The sequence below is a fragment of the Pieris napi genome, chromosome 24, assembly GCF_905475465.1.
Source record: "Pieris napi chromosome 24, ilPieNapi1.2, whole genome shotgun sequence".
Lineage (NCBI taxonomy): Eukaryota > Metazoa > Arthropoda > Insecta > Lepidoptera > Pieridae > Pieris > Pieris napi.
In genome coordinates this window covers 1,619,946-1,647,621 of record NC_062257.1, presented here as the reverse complement: position 1 = coordinate 1,647,621, position 27,676 = coordinate 1,619,946, and the positions used below count along the sequence as shown (strand labels likewise).

General features: G+C 34.9%; 2 protein-coding genes across 3 annotated transcripts; both read right to left on the bottom strand.

Annotated features, from left to right (window-relative positions):
- Positions 1-858: 858 nt before the first annotated feature.
- On the bottom strand, positions 859-5,010 carry LOC125061889 (bystin). The gene is made up of 8 exons (XM_047667526.1): positions 4,780-5,010; positions 4,589-4,703; positions 4,096-4,342; positions 3,804-3,960; positions 2,864-3,055; positions 1,781-1,989; positions 1,323-1,473; positions 859-953 (listed from the first exon to the last, which is right to left on the bottom strand). The coding sequence occupies exons 1-8, from the start codon at positions 4,912-4,914 to the stop codon at positions 873-875; spliced, it is 1,287 nt and encodes a 428-aa protein (XP_047523482.1). The 5' UTR covers positions 4,915-5,010; the 3' UTR covers positions 859-872.
- Positions 5,011-12,373: 7,363 nt separating this feature from the next.
- On the bottom strand, positions 12,374-23,488 carry LOC125061929. 2 transcript variants are annotated; one of them, XM_047667566.1, is made up of 8 exons: positions 23,362-23,488; positions 22,487-22,531; positions 20,414-20,470; positions 19,968-20,015; positions 18,856-18,991; positions 15,507-15,659; positions 13,007-13,158; positions 12,374-12,599 (listed from the first exon to the last, which is right to left on the bottom strand). In XM_047667566.1, the coding sequence occupies exons 1-8, from the start codon at positions 23,442-23,444 to the stop codon at positions 12,401-12,403; spliced, it is 873 nt and encodes a 290-aa protein (XP_047523522.1). In that variant the 5' UTR covers positions 23,445-23,488; the 3' UTR covers positions 12,374-12,400. The 2 variants fall into 2 exon arrangements, with proteins under 2 accessions (XP_047523522.1, XP_047523523.1); XM_047667567.1 differs by lacking the exon at positions 22,487-22,531 and having other exon boundaries at positions 23,362-23,468.
- Between the last annotated feature and the right edge of the window lie 4,188 nt (positions 23,489-27,676).

Below are 27,676 nucleotides of genomic sequence, written 5' to 3'. Positions count from 1 at the left end.
TGATCTTAGAAATTTTATATTTCTTAGTGAAGACAGACTTCCAGATTGGATTAAGATTAAAATTGAAGAGGAACAATGGACAAAAGGAAAATTAAATTGCTCAAATTGTGCTTGTAAAGTTGGTTCCTTTGATTTTGTGGCTGGAAGAAAGTGTGAGTGCGGAAGTTCTGTTTTGCCTCCAGTTCATTTTATCACAAGCCAAGTTGATATACCCATTAAAAATGCAATAAATGTATGTTCTAGATAATAATATGTTTAATTTCTAAATTTTAATAATTTCCAAATTTATTTTTATTTTGTCATCTGAAAAAATACAATTATGCCATTATAAATTGTTTTTTATCAGTGTTCACATCCAAGCTGCAATTTTTGTTATGCAATACCTATTTTCCACTGGTATAGACTGAATGTATCAAGCCTCATTAGACAAACATAATATTGCTGGCGTATCTATCTACTATATGTTTGGAGATCTGTAACTAAATTATATTTTTACTATAGCAACTTTTTCTCTGGCTGTTTCAGCTTGTCACTGAATTAAATATGAATTAAAATGGACATGAGGGGCCTCATAGCCTAGCGGTCTTATTCCGTGGCAGCTAGGTGAGGGGTACCGGGTTTGATTCCCAGTTCGAGGGCAAGTTTTAATTTAAATTTGTTCTCGGCCTTTGGGAGGGTTATGCAGTACCGGGCGAGTGCCTAAACCGTACATGGAGGACACGGTCGAATTTCAAAAAAAGAGGCACAAATTATAAAAAATCCTATACTTGACGCTGGCTAATGCACAAATCGTGCCAAAGGCATTAAAAAAAAAATGGACATGAGAATTGAGTGGTTCTTTGAAATAACAAGTACAAATTACAAACTATAATTTATTCTACAACCATACAGCTTGGTACAGCTTCATTAACTTCAAGGTCCCTGCACTTGGCTGCTTGTAATTCCCTTCTTATCTGTAAAAAAATTTTAGTTTTTAACATGAAGATGAAACAAATTAGTGTTTTATGTTACACCTGCAGCCTCTTGACCTATTTGCTTGGTTGGAAATAAATGTAACCTACTTACTATTACTCATATACATAAAAAAGTAGCATTCGGATGGTAAAAAATTTCTACATATTATTACTATCCACCACATTCACAAAACAAAATTGGTGTAATTAAAATAATGTAGAAAAAAAAATATGTTAACCATCCTGAAGTTATAGGTTTAGAATTAGTTAGTTTTTTAGTATCTATTTGTTATAAACAATGTTTCAAATTGTTTATAACAAATAGATACTAAAAAGTATTAGTATTATAAAAAAATAGCCAAAACTTACTTCATGGGTAATAGTAGGATGGAATTGTTTCCTCAACAATTCCAATAAGGCGTCTCGCTGCTCAGTGGAAATATCAGCTTTATATCTTTGAACAAATGTCAATAATGCCTGATGCCACAGCACTGGTAATGTTCTTGAGTCATTATTAAATCTAAAATACAATCAAAATTTATTTTATTATTTATTCTTTATACAAATTAATAATTAATATACAAATTCAATCAATTTTACAAGACGTCTATAAAGTGGTTTTTGATTATACTAAAAGCTTAAAATTACAATAGTAATCACACCTATTTGTATATTACAAAAATATTTAAACAAATATGGTCATAAATTTAAACTCCGCCCACTGAATAGATAAGAAAAGTTATATATGGAAGTTGAAGAAAGGTTTAATATCTAGAAATAGTGTGTTCTAGAATGTACTACTAATAAAATAAGGCTCCTTATATTACCTTATAAAGTGAAATACGACAGAATCAACAACCCTGTATGGCAATGCATATTTCTTATCAAAAAGTATTCTAAGGAATATAGAACTTGCTCCATTATAATCCATCTCAGCAATTTTTAACATTGCAGCACTTGAATGGAGTACAGGTACTGAATTCCGAGCCAATACTGATCCAACAATGATTGCTTCTCGTAATGAGCAGTCACCGGACTGAAATTTAAGAATTTTTTTTTTGTTGTACCATATTTACAGTAGGGATGCATCCGATACCGATACCGATATATCGGCGATACTTTGGATTTGCCGATATATCGGTATCGGCGATATTTTAATTGCCGATACAACGATACTTTTCAAATTTCGCGCTTTAAAAAAAGTAATATAAACGTGCATCTTGTTTGATCTGGGGCGTGGGAAACGAGGCAGGGACTATCTATGCCCCTCACACCCACTTAGTCCCCGCGTATTCCATTTCGCTAGACACTTTAGTTGGTTTTTAACTGCTATCGCGCGTAGTATTTTTTCAATACCAAATTAAATAAAATACAGAATTACAAAAATCTTATCAATGTTTGTAATGTAATTTTAATTATTAACAGTTATTTATTTTATTTTGATTTAACTATTACTCTTAATTCTTAATTTTATTTACTAAACCTTTAATCTTATTCAAAGTTTGTGACTGTTTATTTTATAATAAAAATTAAAAACTTTAACAAAACTTGATATATTTTACCTTAATTTAATTTGAATTCAATAAGCATTAGTATCGGTATCGGCGATATTTCTATAAGAGTGTCGGTATCGGTATCGTATCGGCAAAAAGGCGTATCGATGCATCCCTAATTTACAGACATATTATGATAGATTTTTAAAGATTGTGATAAATAGTACAGATATTGACATTTCCATGCGATTCATTAAGTAAGTTTTATTATACCCAAAGTACTTTATTCCCTCTTTCAGTTGGATTGTGTACACAGTGTGATGATCAGTAGTTTAGTTTAAATAATGCAAATAGATAGAATATTTCTCATGAAGTCAGCACATTCATAAAAATAATATTTAATAATTGATTCCTTACTTCCAATAATGGCAATAGAATTCCCTTCATAAAAGCACCAGGTTTGAAAAGTGCTTTTCTCAAAGCCTGATATAAATGGAAATTTAATCTTTTATATTCAGCTAGGTCATCTCTCACTCTCGGTAGCAAGACTAGATTATAAAACCTTTGTGCCATTTTTTCTTTAAGGTTTGATGCAAATATCCTTGTTGCCTAAAAAAATCAATTATAATTGTCAATTTGATGCTACAAGAGAACAAATAAAATCCGGTACCTAAAATTTTTTGGAATAGTTAGCCTTTAAGAGATCTCTTCCAGGCAACCCAATTAATGGGAAAAAAGAATTACTAAAGGCAAAGCGTGTAACAAAAATAAATAATTAATAAGTAAAAATCAATGTAAACATTGTGTAATGTTAATATAACATCAAACTCCCTAAAATATAGAAATTACTGGACTTGAGTTGGTTTGCTTGCCTTATTCATAATATGGTGCACATAACATTGGTTTTTCCATATAACAATATCTCTTAAAGATACGGACTAAATGTTTTTACTAATTATGAACAATATTTTTAATAATCACACTCAAAAACCTCAAACCTATAATAATACTAATCAACAAAGCTTTTTATAAATTTGAGGACTACTTAAATGATCCTAATCCTTGGGATTGAATTGCTCCAGTTCAAAGAATTTGTATGACAATACCTGGCGATTAAAAAGAGTGGCGGAAAGTTTCTTGCCAGTTCTTCTTACCCGCTCTACGCCCTTGACTTGCGAACTGGTAGTAAATGTAAATTAACGATTAATTTAACTTGACGATTCAAAAGTGTACTTGGTTACCCACTTGAATAAAGATATTTTGAGTTTGAGTTTGAATAATAATTTATTTGCAAGAATATCGTACAAAAATCTTATGGTTGTACAATCTATGTTAATTATTAAGAACTTAAGTGTACCTGATACATAGCAGCTGCCGACCATGTTGTTGGTTCAGTAAGATATAAGATTTGTTCCCAGTTTTGTAAATGTGGGACCATTTTGAAGGCTTTAGGCAGTTTTCCTGATCTGTACTTTTTCAGCACATCTCTTACACCTTCATACATAGTTTTTATCCTTAAAAAATTAAATTATATATCATTATTTGATAGATTGTTACCATGTTAAATTATTGACATACTACTTTTCCAGAAAAATCATATTTCAAAATAATTATTAAGATTTAAATCTATCATATAAAACCCTTCTAACCTTGGATCAATATTTTGTAACTTTAGTGTTTCTACATCAGAAAACTGTGTTTGAAGTTCTGTATGTTTATCTGTTATTTTGTCTTTAATTATATCTGCCAAGGTTCTTGTTCTTTCCGGATTTGATGACATGAACATTTGAATTGCTGCTTCATCTTCCTCATTGATTTCAATATGGTCATAGTATACATCAGGTTCCAGATCATCTTCTTCTGATTGTTGGTCTTCATCATCAGAATTCTTTAATGCTGAGAAGAAAACAAGGTAAATATTCCATATGCGTCATCATGACAATACTAGTTATGATGTTTACAGATCATAACGCAACTGTAAAAAAAATCAGCCTCAAAATCGTTGGTGCCGCGATTCGGAATATTTACCGAAAACAATAAATTTAAGCATCATTGTTTGTTTAAAATACATTTCAAGCATTTTACAACCATAAGCAAAGAAAAAAAAATTCAATATTAAGTAGTAAATATAAATTAACATACCATTAATTGAAAAAGGTAGTGTACTTTTAGAAGATGGTCCTACATCACTTCCTAATTCTGCTTGTTGACGTCTGGCTGCTTTTAAGATTTTCTTTGATAAATCCGCATTGACAAACTATAAAAATCGAAAAAAAAATTATAATCTAGTCTGGACGTATGTAAAATAATATAAACAGTTAAATTTGACTCACCTCTTCATCTTCATCCTGCCTGTGCTTTTCTTTTAAGCTGCTTTTTAATTTCACAGTATTTGTGGATTCAATTTGGTCAGCGAGGCCAATATTTTTTCCAACTTGCGACGGTTTTAGTTTCTTTGCTTTACCCATATTTTAATAACTTAAAATAAAAATAATCTATTATAATTTTTAATTCAAACACGTGCCCGACGTGAGACGTCCTTTATTATTAAACACTGACAATTGACTTTAAACAGAGTATGGTGATTTTTGACATATGATAGTACAGGTGACTTGACTGTTTGTTAATCGTTTATACTAGAGGCTTGACATAAACTCTCGCTTTGTCATGTGAACATTTTCATGAAAATTCGTTTGACTTCAATGGTTACTGTTAGTAACAGCTGTCGAAACTCGAAAGGTGATTTTGCCTCATCCCTCAGGTTTTATTTTTATATTGACAAGAAGATACTTTAGGAAACAGAAAAAGTATCAAATTTAATTAGAACTTGGGACTTATTAAAAAAACTTCACGAGGATAAATGGTTCGCTCAAACAAGCGAAGATTAATTTGAGAATGAGATGCAGCATAATGTCTTCAGTAATGTGCTCTTTTAACTAAAGAACTCTTTCATCTCCTCCTGTCAAATTTTATTAGCGCTGTGATGAAAAAACATAGACAACATGACCAATATTTATAACAACTCTAAATTTTTTGAAAAAAATGCTTTAGAAATCTCTAATATTATATACCTACATAATATTTTAATTTATAATATAGAAATATAAAACATTTATAAAGTTTCATCCCTGTGGCAGTGTACGTTTAATGCTGGCAGCATTTCCTCGCTCTATTATTAAATACTGTATTGTCTTGGAAATTTAAATTATAACATTTTTATAATGATTTTTTCATATAAATGATTCATATCTAAAACCGAGTTCCAACTGACCACAACATTCCTTTTGACACCTGTCATATCATGCTTTTTAACCAGAATTGTACTTTATTTTTCATTGAAGTTTTGTAATTATCCTATAATAGTATCTATTGAATAAATAACAAACTGTGTGGGCCTCAATTAACCATTTAGGGAAATGCAAAATTACTCATTATAGGTGTGCAATTCTCCATTAAATTTTGTTTGCATCAATATATTTGACTAGATAAAACTTGATTGGAACACCTCCAAGTGATTGTAGCTGCCGGAAATGCGTCAAAGTAAAAAAAAAATTTTTTAAAGTTTTGTGAAATGTATTGAAATTTGTAAACAATCCGCCATTATCTACTTTTCTATTGGTTATAAGAGATGTGACATTTTCGTTTTCTGTTGGTTATAAGTGATGTGACATTGTCGGTAAATTAATCGGATCGATTATTTTCTTATTTGTTAATTTTAAAGTTGAACCTAATTTAACCATTACTTGTCATAAATAATCGATTTTCCTTAAAAAAATAATCGATTATTTTTATTAATCGATTTTTTCCTAATTTTTGAATTAATTTCAAAATAAACACCCTAAATATTTTATTTTTCATGCTTTTTTTTAATTAAAAAATTAACAATAGAAATTATAAACATAAATTAACGTTTAAGAATGATCAAAATCGAAATTAACTTAATCTCGTTTTGATAGATTTTAGGTGAAATTTGATAAATGCCGAGTGTATGCCTTTTCAGTAGAACATTGCAGTATTTTTGTTGTCTTTTTAATTGTATGTAGACTTGTGCTGCTGGATAAATTTATTTTACTTTTAAATTATAGTGTTCCATTCAAACTTGAGTTTTTGTAAAATTACTGGTTTTATCCTCCTTTCGATGTTTTACAAAAAAACATCAATGCATCGAGTATATCAATACATTGGCCGTAGCCGTAGCGGCTAAGGCTGATCGCCGAAGCTGCGGAGGCTTGGATAAAATGCCTGTGCTTTGTTACAGCGGGTAGGGCTGCTCTTCCTCCGCGCCTCCGATTATTTATATACATTATACACACTAGGGGTAAGGCAGACAAGACCACGTGGATAGTGGGGTGCTCTGATTCGGTTTTGGGTACTTTTTAGGGATGTGAAAAAATAATCGATTATTAAAATTTTGGTACGCAAGGGTGGAGGGGCTGCATTTCCCGTAGCGCCGGAGCTGTCCAAAAAACCTATTATTATTTAGATCTGTTAGGTTAGGTTAGTATATGAATATTTTTTTCACTGGCACTCTTTAAGTATTCAGGACTATTCTTCATCGTTAGGTATCCCTAAAATCTATAAATATTTACAATATATAATTATGGTAGGGGAGCCCAAGAGGGGATTTCGGGATTTACTAAAACGCGGCAGATCAATATTTTTTTTTTTTTTTATATAATAGGGGGGCAAACGAGCTTGCGGGACGACCAAAAAGGGTAGTCCACGCAGCCCATAGACACCCATTTTAGTGGGTGCGTTGCCGGCCTTTGAGGGAGGAATAGGCTCGTTTTTTAAAAATTTGGAGGTCGTATCTCTGAGGGAAGACCCCCCCCGGGAGCCGATTCCACAGTTCGCTAGTTCGCAAAAGAAAATGCCTTGTGAAGCGGACCGTGGAAGACCTCCAACCATCAAGATGATGCTGGTGAAATTTAGAGGTCGTTCGGCTCGTACGGTGTTGAAAAGAGGCAGGAGGGATCAACCCAAACAATTCTTCCGAACACTCTCCGTAATAAATTTTGTAAAAAACGCAAAGAGACGCAATGTCTCTGCGTAGCGATAGAGAATCAAGCCGATCAGTAAGACATTGGAGATTGACAATTCGACAAGCCCTTCGCTGAATTTGGTCAAAAGGAAGAAGCTGGTATTTGGGAGCACCGGCCCAGAGATGCGAGCAGTATTCCATATGAGGTCGTACTTGAGCTTTGTAGAGCTGCATACGTTGCACCTCAGTGAAATACTGCTTAGCCCTACCCAAAACACCCAGATTTTTGGAAGCCAGTTTGGCTTTTTCTTCCAGATGACTGCGAAATTGGACTTCTTTCGAAATGCCAACCCCAAGGATACTGAGGCTGTGTGACGAACTAAGGAGAGCGCCTTCAAATTGAGGAGATACGACAAAAGGATCTTTCTTGGCAGAAAACGAACAAACCTGAGTCTTTGTAGGATTAAACTTAACAAGGTTGTTACTACCCCACACAGAAACCTTCTCCAGAATCGACTCAATTTCGAGAACAAGTATGTTGCGACTCTCATCGACTTCAGATCGAGACATGTTCGGATGGCCGGAATATAATGTGTCGATGGTGCTGTCGTCTGCATAGCAATGGATGTTGTCGATATTCAACAGGTCATTGATATGCAGAACGAACAGGGTCGGCGAAAGGACACAACCTTGCGGAACGCCTGCATTGATGGGTCTAGGATTGGAACACGCTCCGTCAACTAGGACTTTAATGCTACGTCCTACAAGAAAATTTGCCAGCCATCGGCATAAGCCATCGGGCAAACCGTATGACGGTAGTTTCGAAAGAAGCGCCCTATGCCAAACCCTATCAAAGGCCTTAGCTATATCCAAGCTAGCGGCCAATGCCTCTCCCTTACTTTCCACAAATTCGGCCCATCTATGAGTTAGATAGGCAAGAAGATCACCAGCCGAGCGGCCACGGCGAAAGCCATACTGACGATCACTAATTAGCTGGTGCTCCTCCAGATATCGCAAGAGCTGCCTATTGATGATAGACTCCATTACCTTTGAAAATAAAGAAGTGATTGCGATAGGTCTGTAGCTGGATGGTTCAGAGCGGTCACCTTTTTTGGGAATGGGATGAACATGCGCAGTCTTCCATGAGCTTGGAACTACGCCCGAGGAGTACGAGAGTCGAAAGAGCCGTGTAAGCACCGGAGTCAGCTCAGAAGCACAGGTCTTAAGAACGATCGAGGGAAGGCCGTCAGGACCACTTGACTTGTGGGTATCAAGGGAGATTAAGGCCCTCCGCACACCAATCTGTTCGAATCGAACTTCAGGCATAGAAAACCCGCAATGCGAAATAGTGGGCGGTAAGGTCCCTGAGTCATTGAGCGTGGAGTTAGATGCAAAGAGAGAGCAAAGGAGCTCTGCTTTCTCTTTCGCCGAGTGAGCCATCGAGTCATCCTCCTTTCGCAAGGATGGTAAAGAGGACTGACAAAAGTTTCCCTGAGTTGCCTTCGCCAATGACCAAAAGGCTCGAGTTCCAGAGGGCAATTTCGCGAGCTTTTCACCAATTCTGCCAATATGTTCCGATTTTGCTTTAAAAATTTCTCGTTTAAGGGTTCGGGTAGCTGCGTTAAATTTATTTTTATGGAGAGCTACATCGGGATCCTTTATGGCTATTGCGTGAGCCCAGATTTTATAGTACTCTAGCTTAAGACGGGAAGCCTCTTTGCAAGAGTGGCCAAACCATGGACGAGATTTACCACGAATGGGGACCATAGAGTAAGGGATATAGAGTTCCATTGCTTGTAGCACCACATCGGCGACAGATTCAGCGCTGGCGTCAGGATCACTACCCTTGAAGCAGACTTGCAACCATGGGTATGCTGCAAAGAAATGACGCATGTCATCCCAATTGGCCGATTTGTAATGCCAGACACGACGGCATTCCGAAAACTGCGGGCGGGTTCGACGCCTAATTGGCACAACGGTTCGCACCAAGCAGTGGTCGGAGGACCCAAGTGGGGCATCCACAGTAACCTCATAGAAGTCTGGGTGAGAAGTCAGCATAAGATCTAATAACGAAGGCTGATGGTCAGCTCGGTCTGGTATTCGCGTAGGCGTTGTGACCAGTTGAGTTAAAGCATATGCAAGAGCGAAATCATGGAAGCCTCTTCCCGAATAGTCGGTCGTACGAGAATTTAACCACTCAGAATGATGGGCATTGAAATCACCCAGTATAACGACTTCAGCAGGCGATAGAGACAGAAGGGAATCGAGTGCAGTTTGGACATGTTCTATAAGTCGATCGACCTCGGTGTTGCCGCTGTGTGACCTGTAAAGGCAGCAGTATATGCGGGGATGGTCAGCACATTCTACGCGTACCCACAAGGTAGAAAGATCCGATTCTTCCAAATGTAAGAGGCGACGGAAATTTATATCCTCAGGAATGTAAACGCATACACCGGCTTGTGGCCTAAAATTATGCTCAAGACAATAGCCTGGATAGTGCAAATGTTCAACAGACGAGGGAACTATCTTGGTCTCCGTTAGAAACAATAAGGCCGGCTTAGCCGTCTCGAGGTGAAAGTGGACGGGATTTAAATTAGATTGAAGCCCCCTAATGTTAGTAAAGTCTGTGTTAAATTGTGTTACCGTGAGTTTATTTCTAGATTTGCCTCTGCAGTTGAGCGGTATTTTGTCCCCCCCAGAATACGCGGGACAGCCTGAGTGAGTACACCCAGGGACGGATTCTCCTGTACTAGAAGGTACCCTCCTGGGGTAAAAAAGTTTTATTAAATAACGCTGCCATGATGATTCGGAGAGGAAGGAAATGAGCTTCCGGGAATCCCACAATATAAAACGAAACGCGACACACGTCCTGCGTGGGCCACTTCACGCTTTTTTGCAATGGGAGAGTGGTATTACCCCGGTCGTGTCGGCTCATTCGGCTGCTTACGCAGCATGACACTCCCACTACTTGGACTAACTGACTGCGCTGGTGGAAATAGTTATTATTCAAATATCCCACCAGCGGGCGATGGGGTCGTCACTGCCCTACGCCTTAAAAATCCCTTAGTCGCCTTTTACGACACCCACGGGTAGAGATGGGGAGGTGCTATTCTATAAGCCGGCACAACACGGCCAAAACACAGGGGGATACCTCGTACCCGGTTAAGTACCTCCACAAAACATGAGGCCCATATATAAGGCCGCCCATGAAGGATACAGGATCAGATTAGTAAAAAAAATTGACCATCAGAAATCCTCGAGCGCGTCAGATTAAGGTAGGGTGAGTTAATTACATCCTAAAAAGTGTATATTCCACTAATCTGACAATTTGAGAGTGACGTAAAAAAAGGGGAGGGCAACAAAGTTGTAAAAAAAACGTCATCTCGACATTCTCGAGCGTAAGTATTTTTTTTTATTTTGAAGGAAATAATTCAAGAATAATGAAAAATATATAATCTGACGATTTCCGCAAGCCGAAATAACAAAAATTCGTCGATAAAGTTAAATGCGTGCAGCTGCGTGATGCCTACATTTCCTTAAACCGATCGGAATCTACTAAACGGCGTTCTAAATATTTCCCTCAAAATTACATTTCCTGTGAATTTGAACCGGACCGATTCGGACCGATAGATTTTGAGAAATTTTGAAAAATGTAAAATAAAATAAGATTTTTTTTTAAAGTGGTTTCTTTATCGATCAACTTCAAAAACTAATCCGCCTTTGAGCTTGAAAAACCACGTCGATCGCCACCAAGCTGGTCAAAAGCGGTTGATTCGTTCGAGAGATATCGTGAACGAAAGAAACCCGAAAAAGTGTTTTTTCGGGATTACTCCGAAATTTGTGGTTCGATCAATTAAAATTGCAAAATTACTTATGAGGTTGATAAAACTTCGTCGAATGCCGCCAACCGCGTGAAAATTGCTTGATCTATTCAAAAGTTATTGCGATTCGAAAATTCCAAAAATAGTGTTCTATGAACTCATCGAGCTCAAAATATCAATTTTAAGCGCCCAGGAATGGAATTAGCGGGAAGTTGCAGGGATGGCCTTTAAGGTGAACCGTTTTTCTAATTTTTTTTTGTCAGATCAGGCGAATCCCTCTAGATAATAGTCAGATTATGAGACTGTACGTTTAGAACATAAAGATAAACCATATATATCTTCATCTGACGCGCTTGAGAATTTCAAAATGTCGATTTTTTTTGCAAATTATGAAAATGGCCGCAGGTTTGCGTCCCTTCGAAATCGTCAGATTAGTGAATGAGAGCTTTTTTTTAGTGCACTTAACACTCCCTTAGAAAATCTGACGCGCTCAATTTTTTTTGTTTTTCATTTTCAACCTTTAAATACAACAACCCGCATCATGCAAACGATCAGATTAACATACGTACATTATTAAAAATACGTAGGGCATTGATACTATCAATATCTGACGCGCTCGGGGATATCCATGCAACAGGTTTTTTTTTACATATTTAATAATCTATAGCCGCTTCCCCCACTGATGTAAAGGTATATATCACATAATTTTTTTTTCTTCTTATCATCTAAGCTTTGCATCCCAATAGGTCTCTACGACGCTCGAGTAAATCCCCATTTAGCATCGTGGGCTCCCCTACCATTAAAACAAAGAGCTCATAACTCCTGAGATATCCTCAGATATCCTGAGTTTCATTCGTCAAAATAACAATTTTGTTATAGACTGCGAGAAATTTTTGACATTTCTGTTTACATACACAAGATATAGATCAAGATCTTGTCTCACATTTCTGTATTTGTTTTAGGTCTTAGACGTATGAGCAAATTTATAACGTACTTATATTAGTGCAGAGCCGGGGTTCGAACACATGCCTACACGATTGAGAATCTACAACTATCTAATCTCAAATTATTCTAAACTGAATTGTGTCGAAAACAATTTCTGTAAAGCCACAGAATAAAACACAATTAACAATATTTTTTTTATTCTGCAGTTCAATTGAATGCTTCGATTGCGGAAATGACGTCACGTATAGCGCCATTAATACCGGTTACAGCCGACTGAAAGACTCCACGAATGATAAGTTCGACGGTAAACATGATGATACCATTAAAAAGTCTGGTAAAAACAGATATAACGGGATTTAGAAGCCAATCGAAAAGAATGTTGCCGCGTAGTCTCACACGCAGACGTCTGTTGAACAATTATTTATGTTAATATTTATAATATTAAGTAAAATACTTAGTGTAACACTACCAATTAAAAGTAATGATAAAATTAATACTATGACAAAATCTCTTTGACATAAAAGAGTCATAAACAATTTTCGACTCTGACGTCAAGATTCAGAGTTACAAACATTTCATAAATCTTCAATTAAAGTCGATCATATCAATAAAACAGCAAACTTTTTTTATTTCATATTTTTAGTCTAATTACGACCAAAAATATCGTATTGATATACTAGTCAAAATTAAATTAATTGATATATTATTGTGTGCATTTAAGATATAAATCAGGTTTATTGCTAAACCTTTTAACTAAATTTAAATATCGTGTACCCTCTCAGGCATCACATTGTTATATAAAAAAAACCTTACCCAACATCATTAATTTTGAACTCTTGCAAATGGATTTCGTCGTTATTAAAATCGATCAAAATATCTGCGACAATTCGAAAACGGTCCAAAGATCCAATAATTTTTCCAGTGGGTCCAATATTCATTACTTGGACGAGGTAATTATAATTAAACTGTAACAAATATATAATAAAATATACTATTAATATATTACATATATACTATAGTCATTGTTTTAATGTTATGGTGCAAGGCGCCTTCTTGTAAACATCTTAAAACAACATTAAACATTTGATTGGCGCCTAAACTGGTCCATGCGATAGACTATACAATCGCGCGTCATCCGTATAATAAAAACTTCTTAGTCATTATTTTGGTATTACCAAAGACAACTAAACATTGAAATTTATTTATTTATAAGTAATCTTATTAGGGGCCTCATAGCCTAGCGGTCTTATTAAGTGGCAGCTAGGTGAGGGGTACCGGGTTCGATTCCCGGTTCGAGGGCAGGTTTTAATTTAATTTAAATTTGTTCTCGGCCTTTGGGAGGGTTGTGCGGTACCGGGCGAGTGCCTAAACCGTACATGGAGGAAACGGTTGAATTTCTAAAGACAAGCACGAATTATAAAAAAAATCCTATACTTGACGCTGGCTAATGCACAAATCGTGCCAGAGCTATAAAAAAAAAGTAATCTTACAGCTTCACGTTTACAATATAAACAGCCTCTATTACATTGTTTAAAACCCTGCGAATTACGCAGATAATTCGCGTTCGTACGAGGCACATGAACCAAATGTGAATATCTTGTCACACACGGATTCTTACAGAAATTAATTAATCTATCTATCCGTTCTTTAAGAATGGCGTGTAAAAATAAATCTTGCTGACTCCGCCGACATTCACAATCTAAATTACACATTTGCTCGTAATGAGTACTAAATTTGTACATTTTGCTCATACAGGCTTTCATAAGCGTGGCGATTACCTAAATCGTTGGAGTTACGCCCCTAGACCAGGGGTCTCCAAACTGTCAAAAGGGCCACATCTGGCCCACGGGCAGATTTTGTCCGGCCCGCGGAGAGCTAGCATACTTGAAAACTCCTTTTAGAGACCATATTTTTTATAGCAAATTAAATTTAGTTTACTGAAGTATTCTAATTTTATGTGGAATAATTATTAATATGACATCTACATTGATATGGTCATGGGCTAACTACTCATAACATTGTTGTAGGCTTATTGTTATTTTTTTTTGTGATAAAAACATAACTTATAACAAGATAATTATAATTAATATAAAATACTAATAAGATTTATGTAATTGAGATTTGGACTATTTCACTTTTTACCACCGGCAACAATGATAATATGGTTTTGGCCCTCGGAACTTACTGGAGTTATCAGTATGGCCCTAAGGCTGGAATGTTTGGAGACCCCTGCCCTAGACTATAGCTGGATATATGCACTTTCTTCAACCTACATTGCATTCGTTCGTTTCATAACAATTAACATTTCATGATTTCGCTTATATTCTATTGTACGCGAGTGATTAATGTGATTAAAAATAAAATCATCTATTATAAAGAGGACACTCCCACCCAGAACTGTAACCGTTGACACCCAGGAACCGTACATTTTGATCCTTCGATCCGGATGTACGAGCCAAGGCCGTACAAGAGGAATTGTTTTATTATTTTGATATTTTAAATTATTTTGGCGTTCGTTATTCGAATATTACGACATGAAAATAGATAAGCATTAACAACTAATAATAGATAATTATTTCACTAAACATAATCAATTTCATTTGACACACACCAATGGCGCTTTCACCTTCTGTGGTTCATCTCACAGACGATATCATTAATATTTTGTTCATAGGAAAATAGGTAATCAGACTTTAAGATGTTTAATAAGACTATTTTTGGGTGGTTGGTAAAGTACCGTGTCCCTACCGGTGTTCTCCAACATCATGTGCATGTGTCAAATCACGCAAATGGAAAGAAAAACTTATTGATCACAACTAAGGCTGTGTGTACTAGTAACCATTGTTTAACTTCGGAGACTGTTTTGTATTTAAATATAATATAGTTTTTTGTGTAATTTAATATAAATATTTGAATTATAATTTGGACATATTTTGAATTACAGAGCCAGTGGAGTTCGAGTGAGAATGACAATTAATACGTGAAAACTTGACGTTTGTTGTGTTGCGATGCCATTTTGACTAAAGAAGCATTTTGGCGGGTTCTTAAAATTATGAACGATAATTTCAAATTATATAATATTAAACAGATTTAAAAACAATTTGTATAGTTCCGAATAAATTATCTAAAATGGGGTTTCATATTTTGTCAAATAGCCCTATACAGAGCGCTAATTTCTTCACAGCGACTATAGTATTTGTCAAATATAATTTGACAGATCAAAATATTTAGTTGAAAAAGAACGCAATAAGTTTTTTATAAATAAGGTGTTATCAAAACGATCCGCTATTTCTAATATAAGGAAAATAATTACCTCAAGGTCATTGAACTGCAAATGTACACGAACTCGGAGGTTTTTAGCGAAATAATTAACTTTCTGGTCTTCGAATCTGGTCACGTTCACTAGGCCTGTCATGTTACCTTCAGTCAGCTTCAACCATGCGCTGTACGTAATTAACAGTAGACGCTGAAACAGAAATTATCTTAATTAACAGCAATTATAATGAAATACGATATTTTCTGCTGTAAAATGTTATTTAGATAAAATTTTGCTTAGCGCTATGAATGACAGCAATAAGTTCAGTTCCTCTTTAAATGCCTGTTCAAAATTAACACATGACATTTAAGGGGCTGTTCAAGTATAGGTCGGTTATCGAAAGCTGGCGGGTTCACAGTACTCACACTAATGCAATTTCACATACAGTATGTTTCAAAATATGATTTTTTTGCCATGCTATACATTTTAGTCCACTCTGGTTTTAGTAAGGTTGGGTGGGTTGTAAATAAATAAAAATGTGTCAAATACATATAAATATTAGGTGCATACGAGGGTGGATCCAAAAGTTCTAAGCCAGACCAAGAACGTGAAAGAGTAGTTCGTGTAAATAATTTTTCATTTTTCGACATAAGCTCCATCTAGCTCAACACACTTCACTTTTACTTCACTAACTATTCTTTCAATACTCCTCTTAGAAACCCCAGTCGCATCTGATTTCAAATTAAATATAACATTTTTTCATTAAACTGTTTTTATTAAGATGCTTAAAATAATTAAAAATATTGTGCACCATTTCACGAGATTGCCCTGGTAATGTTTGAAAAAAGATCAACATGTATAAAATAATAATAATATAAAACAGTAAAGATCAACATAAACAGTATCAAAAGAAAAACAATAACTGTCTCTTTTATACTCATAAGCTCAAGCTCGGTCAACCGAGCGCGAGAGAGACGGACAGTCTTTTCATGATGTATTTGTGATTGTATTTTAGTTTGACATCACGTCTCGCGCTTATTCACAGACACTACACAAGCACAGATTTACTGAAATTTAATCCCCCCCCCATCTTTTCAGCAAAAGTACATAAACATATTAATTTTTGACTATGTGTGGGTAACATGTGTAAAAAAGTGCGTGCGTCCAAAGTACACGTCAGAAGTAAAACTTCTTTGGAAAACAAATTTTTAACTCTTGTTCATATTTATACAAATCTAACACTTTAGATTTCCGAGACTTGGAGGGAAAATGGAAGATATGTTAGGAATTTAATGAATTTAATGAATTTAATTGTCATTAAAATATTAAGTGTCGAAAATTAATACCTACCTACAAATTATAAATTTAATTTTGTTAATTTATTTCTTTGATAATAAAAACACGTGGCATTTTAATTTACAATTCATCATTTCAGATTTATATTATTTTTATTAAATTATTTTGCATAAATTATAAAATTAGTATTTCATAAAATATCTTTACGAAATTTTAATCTTAAAAATTGAATTTCTGAAGGTAATTCAACCTTCTCACTCTCTCTCAATCAGTCTCAATCGCTCTCCTTTTTCTTCGACAAGAACGTTCCGTAAAAATCCTCATGCCCTTAAAGAAGTTTCACTTCAAAAAGTAAATAATTACTGTTGACGTAATCACCAAATCAGAAAATCAAAGATAATAGTGCTTGCGTAATACTATTGTCTTTGATAATGAGCAGCCCCTATGAGGTCAGACATTGGCACACACGTAGATGGGCAGAGGCAATTGGGTTCAAGAAGGAGGCGCTAGTGGTTTGTTTTGAATATTATAATAATAATTTACTGCAAGAATATGGTGCTAAAATGTGCAAGGTGGTAGAAACGTAAGTTCGCATATTCTGCCACTCACAATGGCGCGCAAATTTGTCTTTAAAGGAATTTTACATTCTAAATTATTAGTCATATGAATTGGTCAATTCTTATATTATTTGTATCGTACATATTATACGTTATTAAATTTATATCAACTACAGTATCCCACGCAAATAATCATTTATTGAATGATACATTTTTTCCAAAAGTAAAACACCAAGTCGATTTTTAAAGACTCTAGTCGGAAGACCTTTTAATTCCTTCGTTAAATTATTGTAAACCTTAATGGCCTTGGAAAGGTGTTTTTCCTAAACAGTTCCAGATTGATTTCCGGCAGAGCCAATTTCTCCCCATGTATACTTCTTCCTTCGACTTCTACATTCGACTTAAAAATACATATGTATGTTTCTGTGCACGAATACTTATGCCAAATCATAAAATGACTGCTTCACGACTGATTTGAGCTCGACCGCCGATGCGAAAACCGCTGTATGTGTTCGAAAAGTGAGTTACAGAATCGCAAGGTTTCACATATGTTCCGATACTGATAGACAAATATTATCTGCATGGCCAGTGTCAAGAGTTTACTCAAAAAAGACAAAAGTAATTTATTCATAAAGGTATCACAATGTACACTTATGAACGTCAAAAAAGAAATATACATTAAATGCTTCTAATTTTACATTTACTGCCACATCTCAAATCAAAGGCGTAGAACGGAAGAGACGAACTGGCAATAAACTCTCAGCCACTGTTTTTAATCGCCAGGTTTTTCCACATGACATCTTAAGTAAATAAATTAAAAACAAAGATTTGTCCTCTATCAGCAGGAGGCATGGTGAAATAGGAGCACGCACTTACATTCTCGTGGCAACAACACGCAAATACATAGTCGAAACAACTAACATCGACTCTATCCTGTCGTCGGCATAGCAATGTAAGTTGCCAAGTTGCAACATATCATTGATATGCGTTTTAGGTCGAAACATGCTCCGTCAACCATCCGCATAATCTCGGGGAGCCAATAGGAAGCTTAGCAATAAAAAAAAAGGATGCGTGTACTTATGTACGCGCGTAAGAAGTTATACTTCTTTGGCTTTCTTTATTTTTTTAAAATATTAAATAATTAATAATAAATATTTAACGTTAATAATTTAATAATATTTAATATATTATGCAATTATCAATATATATTAATAACTAGGTATGTTTCATAACCTTTTAACTAAGTAATAATAGGTCTTTGTGAAAAATCATTGCTAAATTTCTTTGAAAAAATAATTCAAATTTCTCTCCTTTATTTGTTTAAAAGGTCATTCTGGTCATTCAGAATTCATGGCATAACTTCACGCATATTCTATTTCTTTTTACTTGTAGATTGTCTTATTCCCATCTCGCTCGCGCACGCTATAATCACACTGACAACTTTTTGTCTCAGGTGCGCGCGCATCGTAAAATTTAACTCTCATCATTTTTCATAACGCGCCTAATGAAGTATAACTTCAATAATGTAAATGGTAAAAATTACAAATACTTACAACTTCAAATCCCTCTACGATCTCTGGTAATAACATGGGGTCCAAGCCGTTACTTGCCAAAAATGGAACTAATAGATGTAAGGTGCTGTCCACATAGCTGTTCACTGTAGCTGTTAGACCCAAGTTCCATTTTGGCCTAAAATATTTTTATAACAATTACCATGGTGGGGTTAAATTAGGAACAAGACAGGACTTACAGTTGGCCTAGTATCTCCCATATCCCCCCCCCCCCAAATAAAAAAATCAACAGTCGGGGCAGTCGAAACCGCTTTCACAGATTTTATTGATTCCCGTCCGAATGGATTTTATAGTAAAGGGACCAATGAAATCAAATGCCTATAAGGCCGGCTCCACACGTTGGCCCCAACGCTATTCGTCCAACGTGTGGATCTAGAAAATGGCATTGGTCCCAACGTTGGGGCGAGTATTGGTAGTTGGCCTGTTCGTGTCGGTTTCATCAAAAGAATCTGCGCCAACGCTCGCGATCTGTCCACACGTTGGCGCTTTGCTCAGTTTTGTTACAACACGCAGCGAGTGCGTACGTCGAGCGAGAATGGCTTCTTCATCCACAAAATCGCCACAGGCATGGACAAATGAAAAAGTAATAGAATTTATTGAACTTTGTCAAGCACATCCAATAATATGGGACGCAACTCGAAAGGATCATAAAAATAAATTTTTTATAGCTGATGCATGGCGCACCATTCAACAAAATATGGGAATGAATTTCTCAATTGAAGATTTTTAAAAAAAATTATATTTTATTTTTATATTTTATATTTTTATTTTCTCAGTAACAAATATAAATGTGCACTCATCATTACTATAAACGCGCTCAGAGCAGTTTCGATTTCTGTATCGGACATCTTTACATTGGCCCTGACGGGACAGAACTAGTTTATTAGCCAACGTGTGTACGCCTCACCGAGTTTGCAGTCCAACGTTGGTACGAGCGTTGGGACCCACATGTGGAGCCGGCGTAAGATGGCAAATACTTTGATTAATTAAATATATTATATTTAAAATTATCTACTTTTGTTCCATACAAAACTTCAATTTCACATGTATATCATATCATATTTACCTAATATTAAATAGATACATATACTTACTCATCACTGACTTTATCGCTGGCATCTTGTGTAGGGTCCCATGTGGGTCTAAAATAACATTGCAAAATTAGGGATTAAACATTCTTAACGGCTCAAATATAAGATTTATTCCTCCAACTTTGATTTTGTTCCCTTTGTAGTAGAGAGACTCTTGGGCCGTAAAATAAAAAAAAACCTTTATATAAGTAGCGGCACGAAACTCTAGCGCTGACCGTTATTGCGCAGAAGTAAAAAATAAGGTACCTGAGGGGGGCTAGCGGAATGAAGAGCGTCGATTGGCTCTCCAGTCGCATTTTGTCCCCCGCGCGACAGTACACATGCGCAGCAATCCCCTCCACGTATCGGCCAGCGCTAGACTTACGTGCCGCTGGTTATACGTAAAGTTTTCTCGTAATGGGTCGAACTATACCCCGAGCCCTGCGTCTTGACGGAATTAAAGTACTTACATGATAATTTCATCGCTCACATACTCGTTAGTGTTCTGATCCAACTTCCAGTTGACACTGCAATGGATGAAGACGATTTATATTGTGAATTTTTAATTACGTATAATATATTAATTTTTCTATTTATTTTTTGTGTGTATACTTTTACACACATTTTTACACGCTTTATATTAACTTCACCTGTATGTATGTATGTATGTATGTAACCGACTCCTTCGGACTCGATTTTGACCCACTTTAAACGGACAGATTTAATTCAAACTTTGTACACTTATAAAGAATCAGCGACAATGTAATAATTTCATAGGTTTATCTCGAAAAAAACAATGAAATTTTTTTTAAGTACACAAAGCAATACGATTAAATTGAGACAACACGTATTGCTGCTAGGACTAAAAAGTGGAAAATAAATATAGTTTAAAAAATCTATAAAACACGCTTTTAAAGCACATCAAACTAAAAAGTTCATTACCATTTTCAGCCTAAATTAGGAATTATTGTTCACTTTTTAGTTTGATGTGCTTTAAAAGCGTGTTTTATAGATTTTTTAAACTATATTTAGTTTACACATTACAATTTTCCAAGACTTCTTTACATTGGTAATTTTTACTAATATTATTATTATTATTACATTACTTTCTAGCGTCTGAGGCGCAAACTGTTCTGGTCTCTGGCAGAATGACCAGCGCTGTGGAACACGTCTGCTCCACAGCATTATGCTGAGCCAGGGCCAAGTTAAGGGCCAGTTACAACTACAACACACACATTACACACTTGAAATGTAACTTGTTCTTTCTTTTTTGATCACTTTTATGAATTTTTCATTATAAATGTTTGACTTGAATTTTTATAGCAACAGAAATAAAAATAACAATTTGTTTGTCACTTATACTCAGAAATGGTTTTCTTGTTACATACTAAGTGTAACAAGCGTTAATTTGTTGTAACCTTCTTCGGTAAATAGACAAAAATATAAAATATTTTTTATGTCGAAATAGTAATTTTAAATATTGGTGATTTCAAAAGAACGATACAGCGTTGTTTACAGCGTGATTATTAAGTTCGCTACTTCATTATATTATACTATCGGTTCTGACATTGTCCTGTACACACGTCTTAGGGTGCGAACAGACTATGTAACATATTATATAACTTGTGTTTTATAACACGTCCACATTATGTAACCTTGTTATTCAACATTATAACATAAAACAATACTGTACACATTAGAATAACAATGCAATATAACAATGTTATATAACCATTTTAAATAACAAAAGAAAAACAAAAAAACGTAAATGCTGGGTTCGTTCTAGCATACATATCAATAACATGTTTTATAACATTCAGTGTCCACATTATCTGAAACATGTTGTATAGCAATGTTGTATAACATGTTTTGTTATATAGTCTGTACGCACCTTTACATACAAAAAAAATCTAATAATCTAAATCATTCTCGACTACACTCACAAAAGAATTACCAAAATCTATCCAGCCGTTTAGGAGTATAATTACGAACGCGTGCACAGAAGATTTATATATATAACAGCTGTTTATTTGCTGCAGCGCCATCTGCCCGACTGATTTTTGAATCAAAACCATCCAGGGCACCACCCAAACGCATACAAAAAAACTAATTCAAATCGGTCCAGCCGTTTAAGAGGAGTTAAGAGATATACACACGTACAGTAGAATAAAAAAACGTTAATATTAAAATTATGTTCTATAAAATGAGATATGAACTTATAATTATTTCGATAGGAACGAATTAAACATAAAAATAAAATAATATACATTGAAATAAATAACTAAAATACATATATCAATAAAAGGAGTCCCTTTAGGCAAGGTTCCGAAGATACTGGCAGCGTTCCCCCTTTGAATAGCTAGACTAATTCTTTGTCCGAGGTAGCTGCCAGATCTTCGGTCTCCTGTGATGTCGACTAACCTTTTTGAAATTTCTTTAAAAAGCCTTAAAGCGCTAGGACCCCACGGACCAAGGGTCTCGAATATAATTATAGAATATATATATCAAGATAATATATGTGTTTATCTCTTTAAATTACTTACCTGGATACTTCATTGTTGTCTTCTAGTTGGTCCAACTTCCAAGGGCTAAAAAATATATTAATTTATTTGTATTATAATTACATCATTATAGCGTTTTCGAGAAAGTTCTTGTGACGTAGGAACGCATACATAACAATTGCTTATTCTCTGTATATTTAGATATGCTCAATGCTCCCTTCTACGTGAGTAACGTCGATATCCAACATGACCTGCCCTGCGATTCTGTAACTCACTTTTCGAACTCACACAGCGGTTTTCGCATCGGCGGTCGCTCTCAAATCAGTCGTGAAGCAGTTATTTAATGCTTCCGCTTGTAGTTTATTGATTATTAGAATGCCAAATCATAAAATGACTGCTTCACGACTGATTTGAGAGCGACCGCCGATGCGAAAACCGCTGTGTGAGTTCGAAAAGTGAGTTACAGAATTGCAGGGCGGGAGCTCCCTACAAAGACCATCCGTTGGTGCGTAAAAGCATCAAGTAGAACTCCTACTCAACAACGAAAGGAGTAGGAAGTCCATTTTAAGGGATCGGGATAATCCCATCAAGTTCGCTAGTGGTGAGATCATTCCGGCAGATCTCCAAAACAGCCCGAGCCGAGCTGTCAAGGCCTAAGTAATTATCTACTATATAAAAATATGTCGGGTTTTCCTTCCTGACGCTATAACTCCAGAACGCACGAACCGATTTCCACGGTTTTGCATTCGTTAGAAAGGTCTCGGGCTCCGTGAGGTTTATAGCAAAGAAAATTCAGGAAAAAATTCAACAGAAAAGCGGGAACACCAAACGAAATATTACATAAAACGAAGCCATCTGGTGGCGAAACGGACTTCGCCGAGTTTGCTAGTTATTAATGAAAATAAAATTGTACTTACGAAGGTTTAAATTTTACAATATTAGCTTCAGCGACCGAAAGTAATATAGCGATTGCGAGCGCAGTTGCCTTCGTTCCCTTCATGTTAAATGCTTAATTATAACTAACCAAAGTTAATCAATGTGTGATAAAAATCATAATTGATTTATTTATCATTTTAATTAAATCTTATGAAATTCTAGATATATATTATCGTATATTGATAAATTTAAAAAAAATAACCTCGTTCGATACCAACTAAAATAATAACAATATCTCAGATTCCTGTCTATTTCGTGATCATTTATTCTCAATTGGCAAGTATAAGAGTAGAAAGAAGTACAGAAGTCTAAAAACTTCTGTGGACCTATCCTATCGCTAAACTCCAAAAAGTATATTGTTTCTTTCCATTTTTCGTCATCGTTTCTTGAAGTAGGGCGAATGGAAAAAATATATGGTGGAGTTGAGTAGTTTATGTATCCATTTTGAATGATCGATACACGATTTAAATAACTTCGCTCGATAGAAAAAAAATCCAAACATAGCTAATTTTTAACACTTTGAATTCATTTTATGACGAAAATGTATATAGAACATTATTTTGAAATTTACACGATATATTTAATCGCAAGCCAAGTAATCCATTTCAGAAAAAAAAATGATAAAATCACATTAATTTAATGTTTTACATAACTAATTGTTATTACGGGCCGACGCGACGCGCCTCTCTGCGCACCGCAGTCCACCCCGAGACACTGACACAGCAATTCGTGCTGGGAAAGGGCCTTAACGGGAGTTTTTAATTTATTCACTGATAATTCTCTAATTTCTTGGGAGATTGTTGTAAAAACTTCCATATAAGGAGTGGTTTATCTGGAGCCTATATGGTCGTACGCTTAGATTAGTTCTGTTTCAGGTATTATAATGAAAGTCACCATTTGTTTTATAATCGTTCATATTTTTTGTACATACAACAAGGCTTCAAGAATATATTGGCCATATAGTGTTATAGTATAAGATCCCGATATACAACGACCTCAACCGAGATGCTTATTTAATGAAACGTATTTTATATTTAATTTAATATGTCAATAAATATAATGCATATGGGTTGCCTAGCAAATTTCAGTCCAGAGTATATTTAAATAATATTTTTAAAAAAATATTTTTATAATTTGCATGTAGTAAATTTTTTGAATTTTTTTCAATCAATATTTTTAATCAGGGTAATATTATATATGTATCACTATAACCTTCTTTTTTACTAAAGATGTATATATACTTTAGTGTGACATAAAAAATAAACACATAAATAATTAATTGATTAAAAACAACCTAACGTTTGCATATTCTATGGGCTTCATACTTTCGATTGGTATAGAATTTATCTAATAATCATACCGGTGAAATGTTTAAAATTTTTTTTTTTTTTTAAATTAATTAAACATACTCTGGACTGAAATTTGCTAGGCAACCCATATGGATTATATTTATTGACATATTAAATTAAATATAAAATACGTTTCATTAAATAAGCATCTCGGTGAAGGAATGCCGTACCGACTCCCTTGGGGAAACACAATAAATTTCCCGAACAGCCCGCTTCTACAGCACAAATGTGGATTGAACCTCTGCAGGAGCACCCCACAGTAGAATACCGTTGGAGGTACTGTAAAGAACTGCAATATATATAAGACACTAGCAGACCGGCCATGCGTTGCTGTGGCTAAGGTTTTTGTTATATTACATGGTAGCAAACTATTCATGGGAAACGGTAGGAGAACACCAGTCATGGCGACCCATGGGGACCATGCTTTTTTGGTGGTTATGCCATTAAATTGTAGCTTATGTGAAACGTTGGTATGGTTGCAATAAAATACGGGTATAAATTAAGATGTAGGCTATCCTATATTTTAAGTTAGTTAAAATTGCACACGGTATGCAAATTTGATTGAAATCGGTTCGGTAGTTTAGGAGTCCATAGCGGACAAACAACGTGACACGTAATTTATATATATTAATAAGATAAGATATATCTTCCATGAAATGTCCTAATACAGGTATCATTTGTGGACTTTGTATATTTTCTAAACAATAATTATATGCTGTCAAATAACCTTCTGCCTTATTATTACGTAATTAGCTAACCTAACATCTTTAATAGTAACCATACCAATATTAACATTATTTTAGGTTTAAATATATATTTTTTTAAATACAACGTATATCATTTATTTCGTACACAACACAAATATACAGTATTTACAATATTCTGAACCTGCATAGTAATAATAATAACTAAAAATTTATTAATAGAAAATTAAAACTTTTGCTCGATAGACGAAAAATATGGCACAGAGCGCCCCACGCTTTTTCACAATAATACCAGTATTTTTTGTTCATTACCATTTTCAGCCTAAATTAGGAATTATTTTTCACTTTTTAGTTTGATGTGCTTTAAAAGCGTGTTTTTTAGTTTTTTTAAACTATTATTTATTTTTTATTTTTTAGTTAAATTTTTTTTCGGATTATTGCATTGTCATCGATCTTTGACAGGTGCGCAAAATTTGAATAAAATCTGTCCGTTTAAAGTGGGTCAAAATCGAGTCCGAAGGAGTCGGTTACATACATACAGGTGAAGCTAATATAAAGCGTGTAAAAAGTTTGGTCCTTGTGGCAGTGTTCCTTTAATGCTGGTAAATATACTCTGCTATGTGTCCTCGCTCACTTGCTTGGGCGCTCTCTTACCTCCATCAATGTTTCAGCCATTCTGAATCAAGTCATCGTAAGACGATAGCAAGTCGTTGATCCCTTGGAAAATGGGACAGGCTTTGATATGGGATGCTAATTGTGTCAACACGTTTCAAATCAAATCAAATCAAAAATCATTTAATCATATTGGTAACACTTTGTACACTTATGACTTGTCTGTAAAGAAATAAATATTAATGCTTCTAATTTTACATTTAGTGCCAGTTCTCAAATCAAGGGCGTAGAACGGAAGAGAAGAACTGGCAATAAACTCTCCGCCACTCTTTTTAATCGCCATGTTTTTTTTTTACACAACGTTTGTAAGGAGCTGCAACCATTAAACCATGTTCCACATGACACCTTAAGTTTGCCTCGGACAAGCAAAAAAGCTGGGGCGGCCGTAGACCAGGCGGAAAATAATAATCGGCTCAAATAAGAGTCTTTCCTCTAATTTTGTTCCCTTTGGAGTAGAGACTCTAAGGTCGTGAGGTTCAAGTGCCAGGAGCTAATTAAAGATTTAAGTTGGCGGCTGGTAGATAGTACCGGTGACCCCAGAGCTGGTGCTTTCCTCGCTCAACGAATAAGTATCGCAATTCAGCGAGGAAATGCTGCTAAAAGGTACACTGCCTCAGAGACCAAAGTTTTTAAAATTTTCTTTAATTTTAAATTATTTGTATTATTACTACGTAAGTTAAGACAATTGTAAATACTGTATCTATACTAATATTATAAAGAGGAAAGGTTTGATTTTTTGTTTGTTTGAAATGAATAGGCTCCGAAACTACTGGACCGATTTCAAAAATTCTTTCACCGTTGGCAAGCTACACTATTCCCGAGTGACATGGGCTATGTTTCATTTTCAAAAAAATTAGGGATGCTTACTAAAACTTGCATAATCTAACCCAAGGTGTAAAAAAATTAACAAAAAACTTCCTGCGAAAACTTTTAATGATAGAACAAAATTTATTTCAATTTCAGAACACATCACTATCTATAAAAAATGTCGCGACAGCATGTCTCTATCTTTTATAGTTACGTACCGCCCGCTAGAAAAGGCTCTTTATTCAGACCTAGGTATTGATCCTTATCAAAATAAATACCAACATTTCACATAAGCTACAATTTAATGGCATAACCACCAAAAAAGCATTGTGGATTGGTATTCTCCTGCCGTTACTCTTGAATTACTACTATCTAATATAACAAAAATCTTAACCACAGCAACGCTTGGCCGAGTCTACTAGTCTATATATATAAAATGAAAATGGTCTTCGTTTGAAGCTCAATCACGCCTAAACCACTGATCGTATCGACATGAAACTACCACCGAAATTTTTCCTAGATGGTTTATGGCTATTTATTTTTCGAATTCTAACGTTCCTTCATTTTTTATTGCTGTTTTACTTTTATGAAAATTTATACATACGGACTTCACCGCGGAAACATTCGGGGAGGCTTCCTAGGACCTCAAAACGTCAACATCTGTTAATAACTCGATTTTAGAAATATTTCAATTTTATTAGCGGGAAGTTAAAAAGAAGAATAATGAAAATATGAAAAAAAAATTTAAAAAACATAAAATTTAT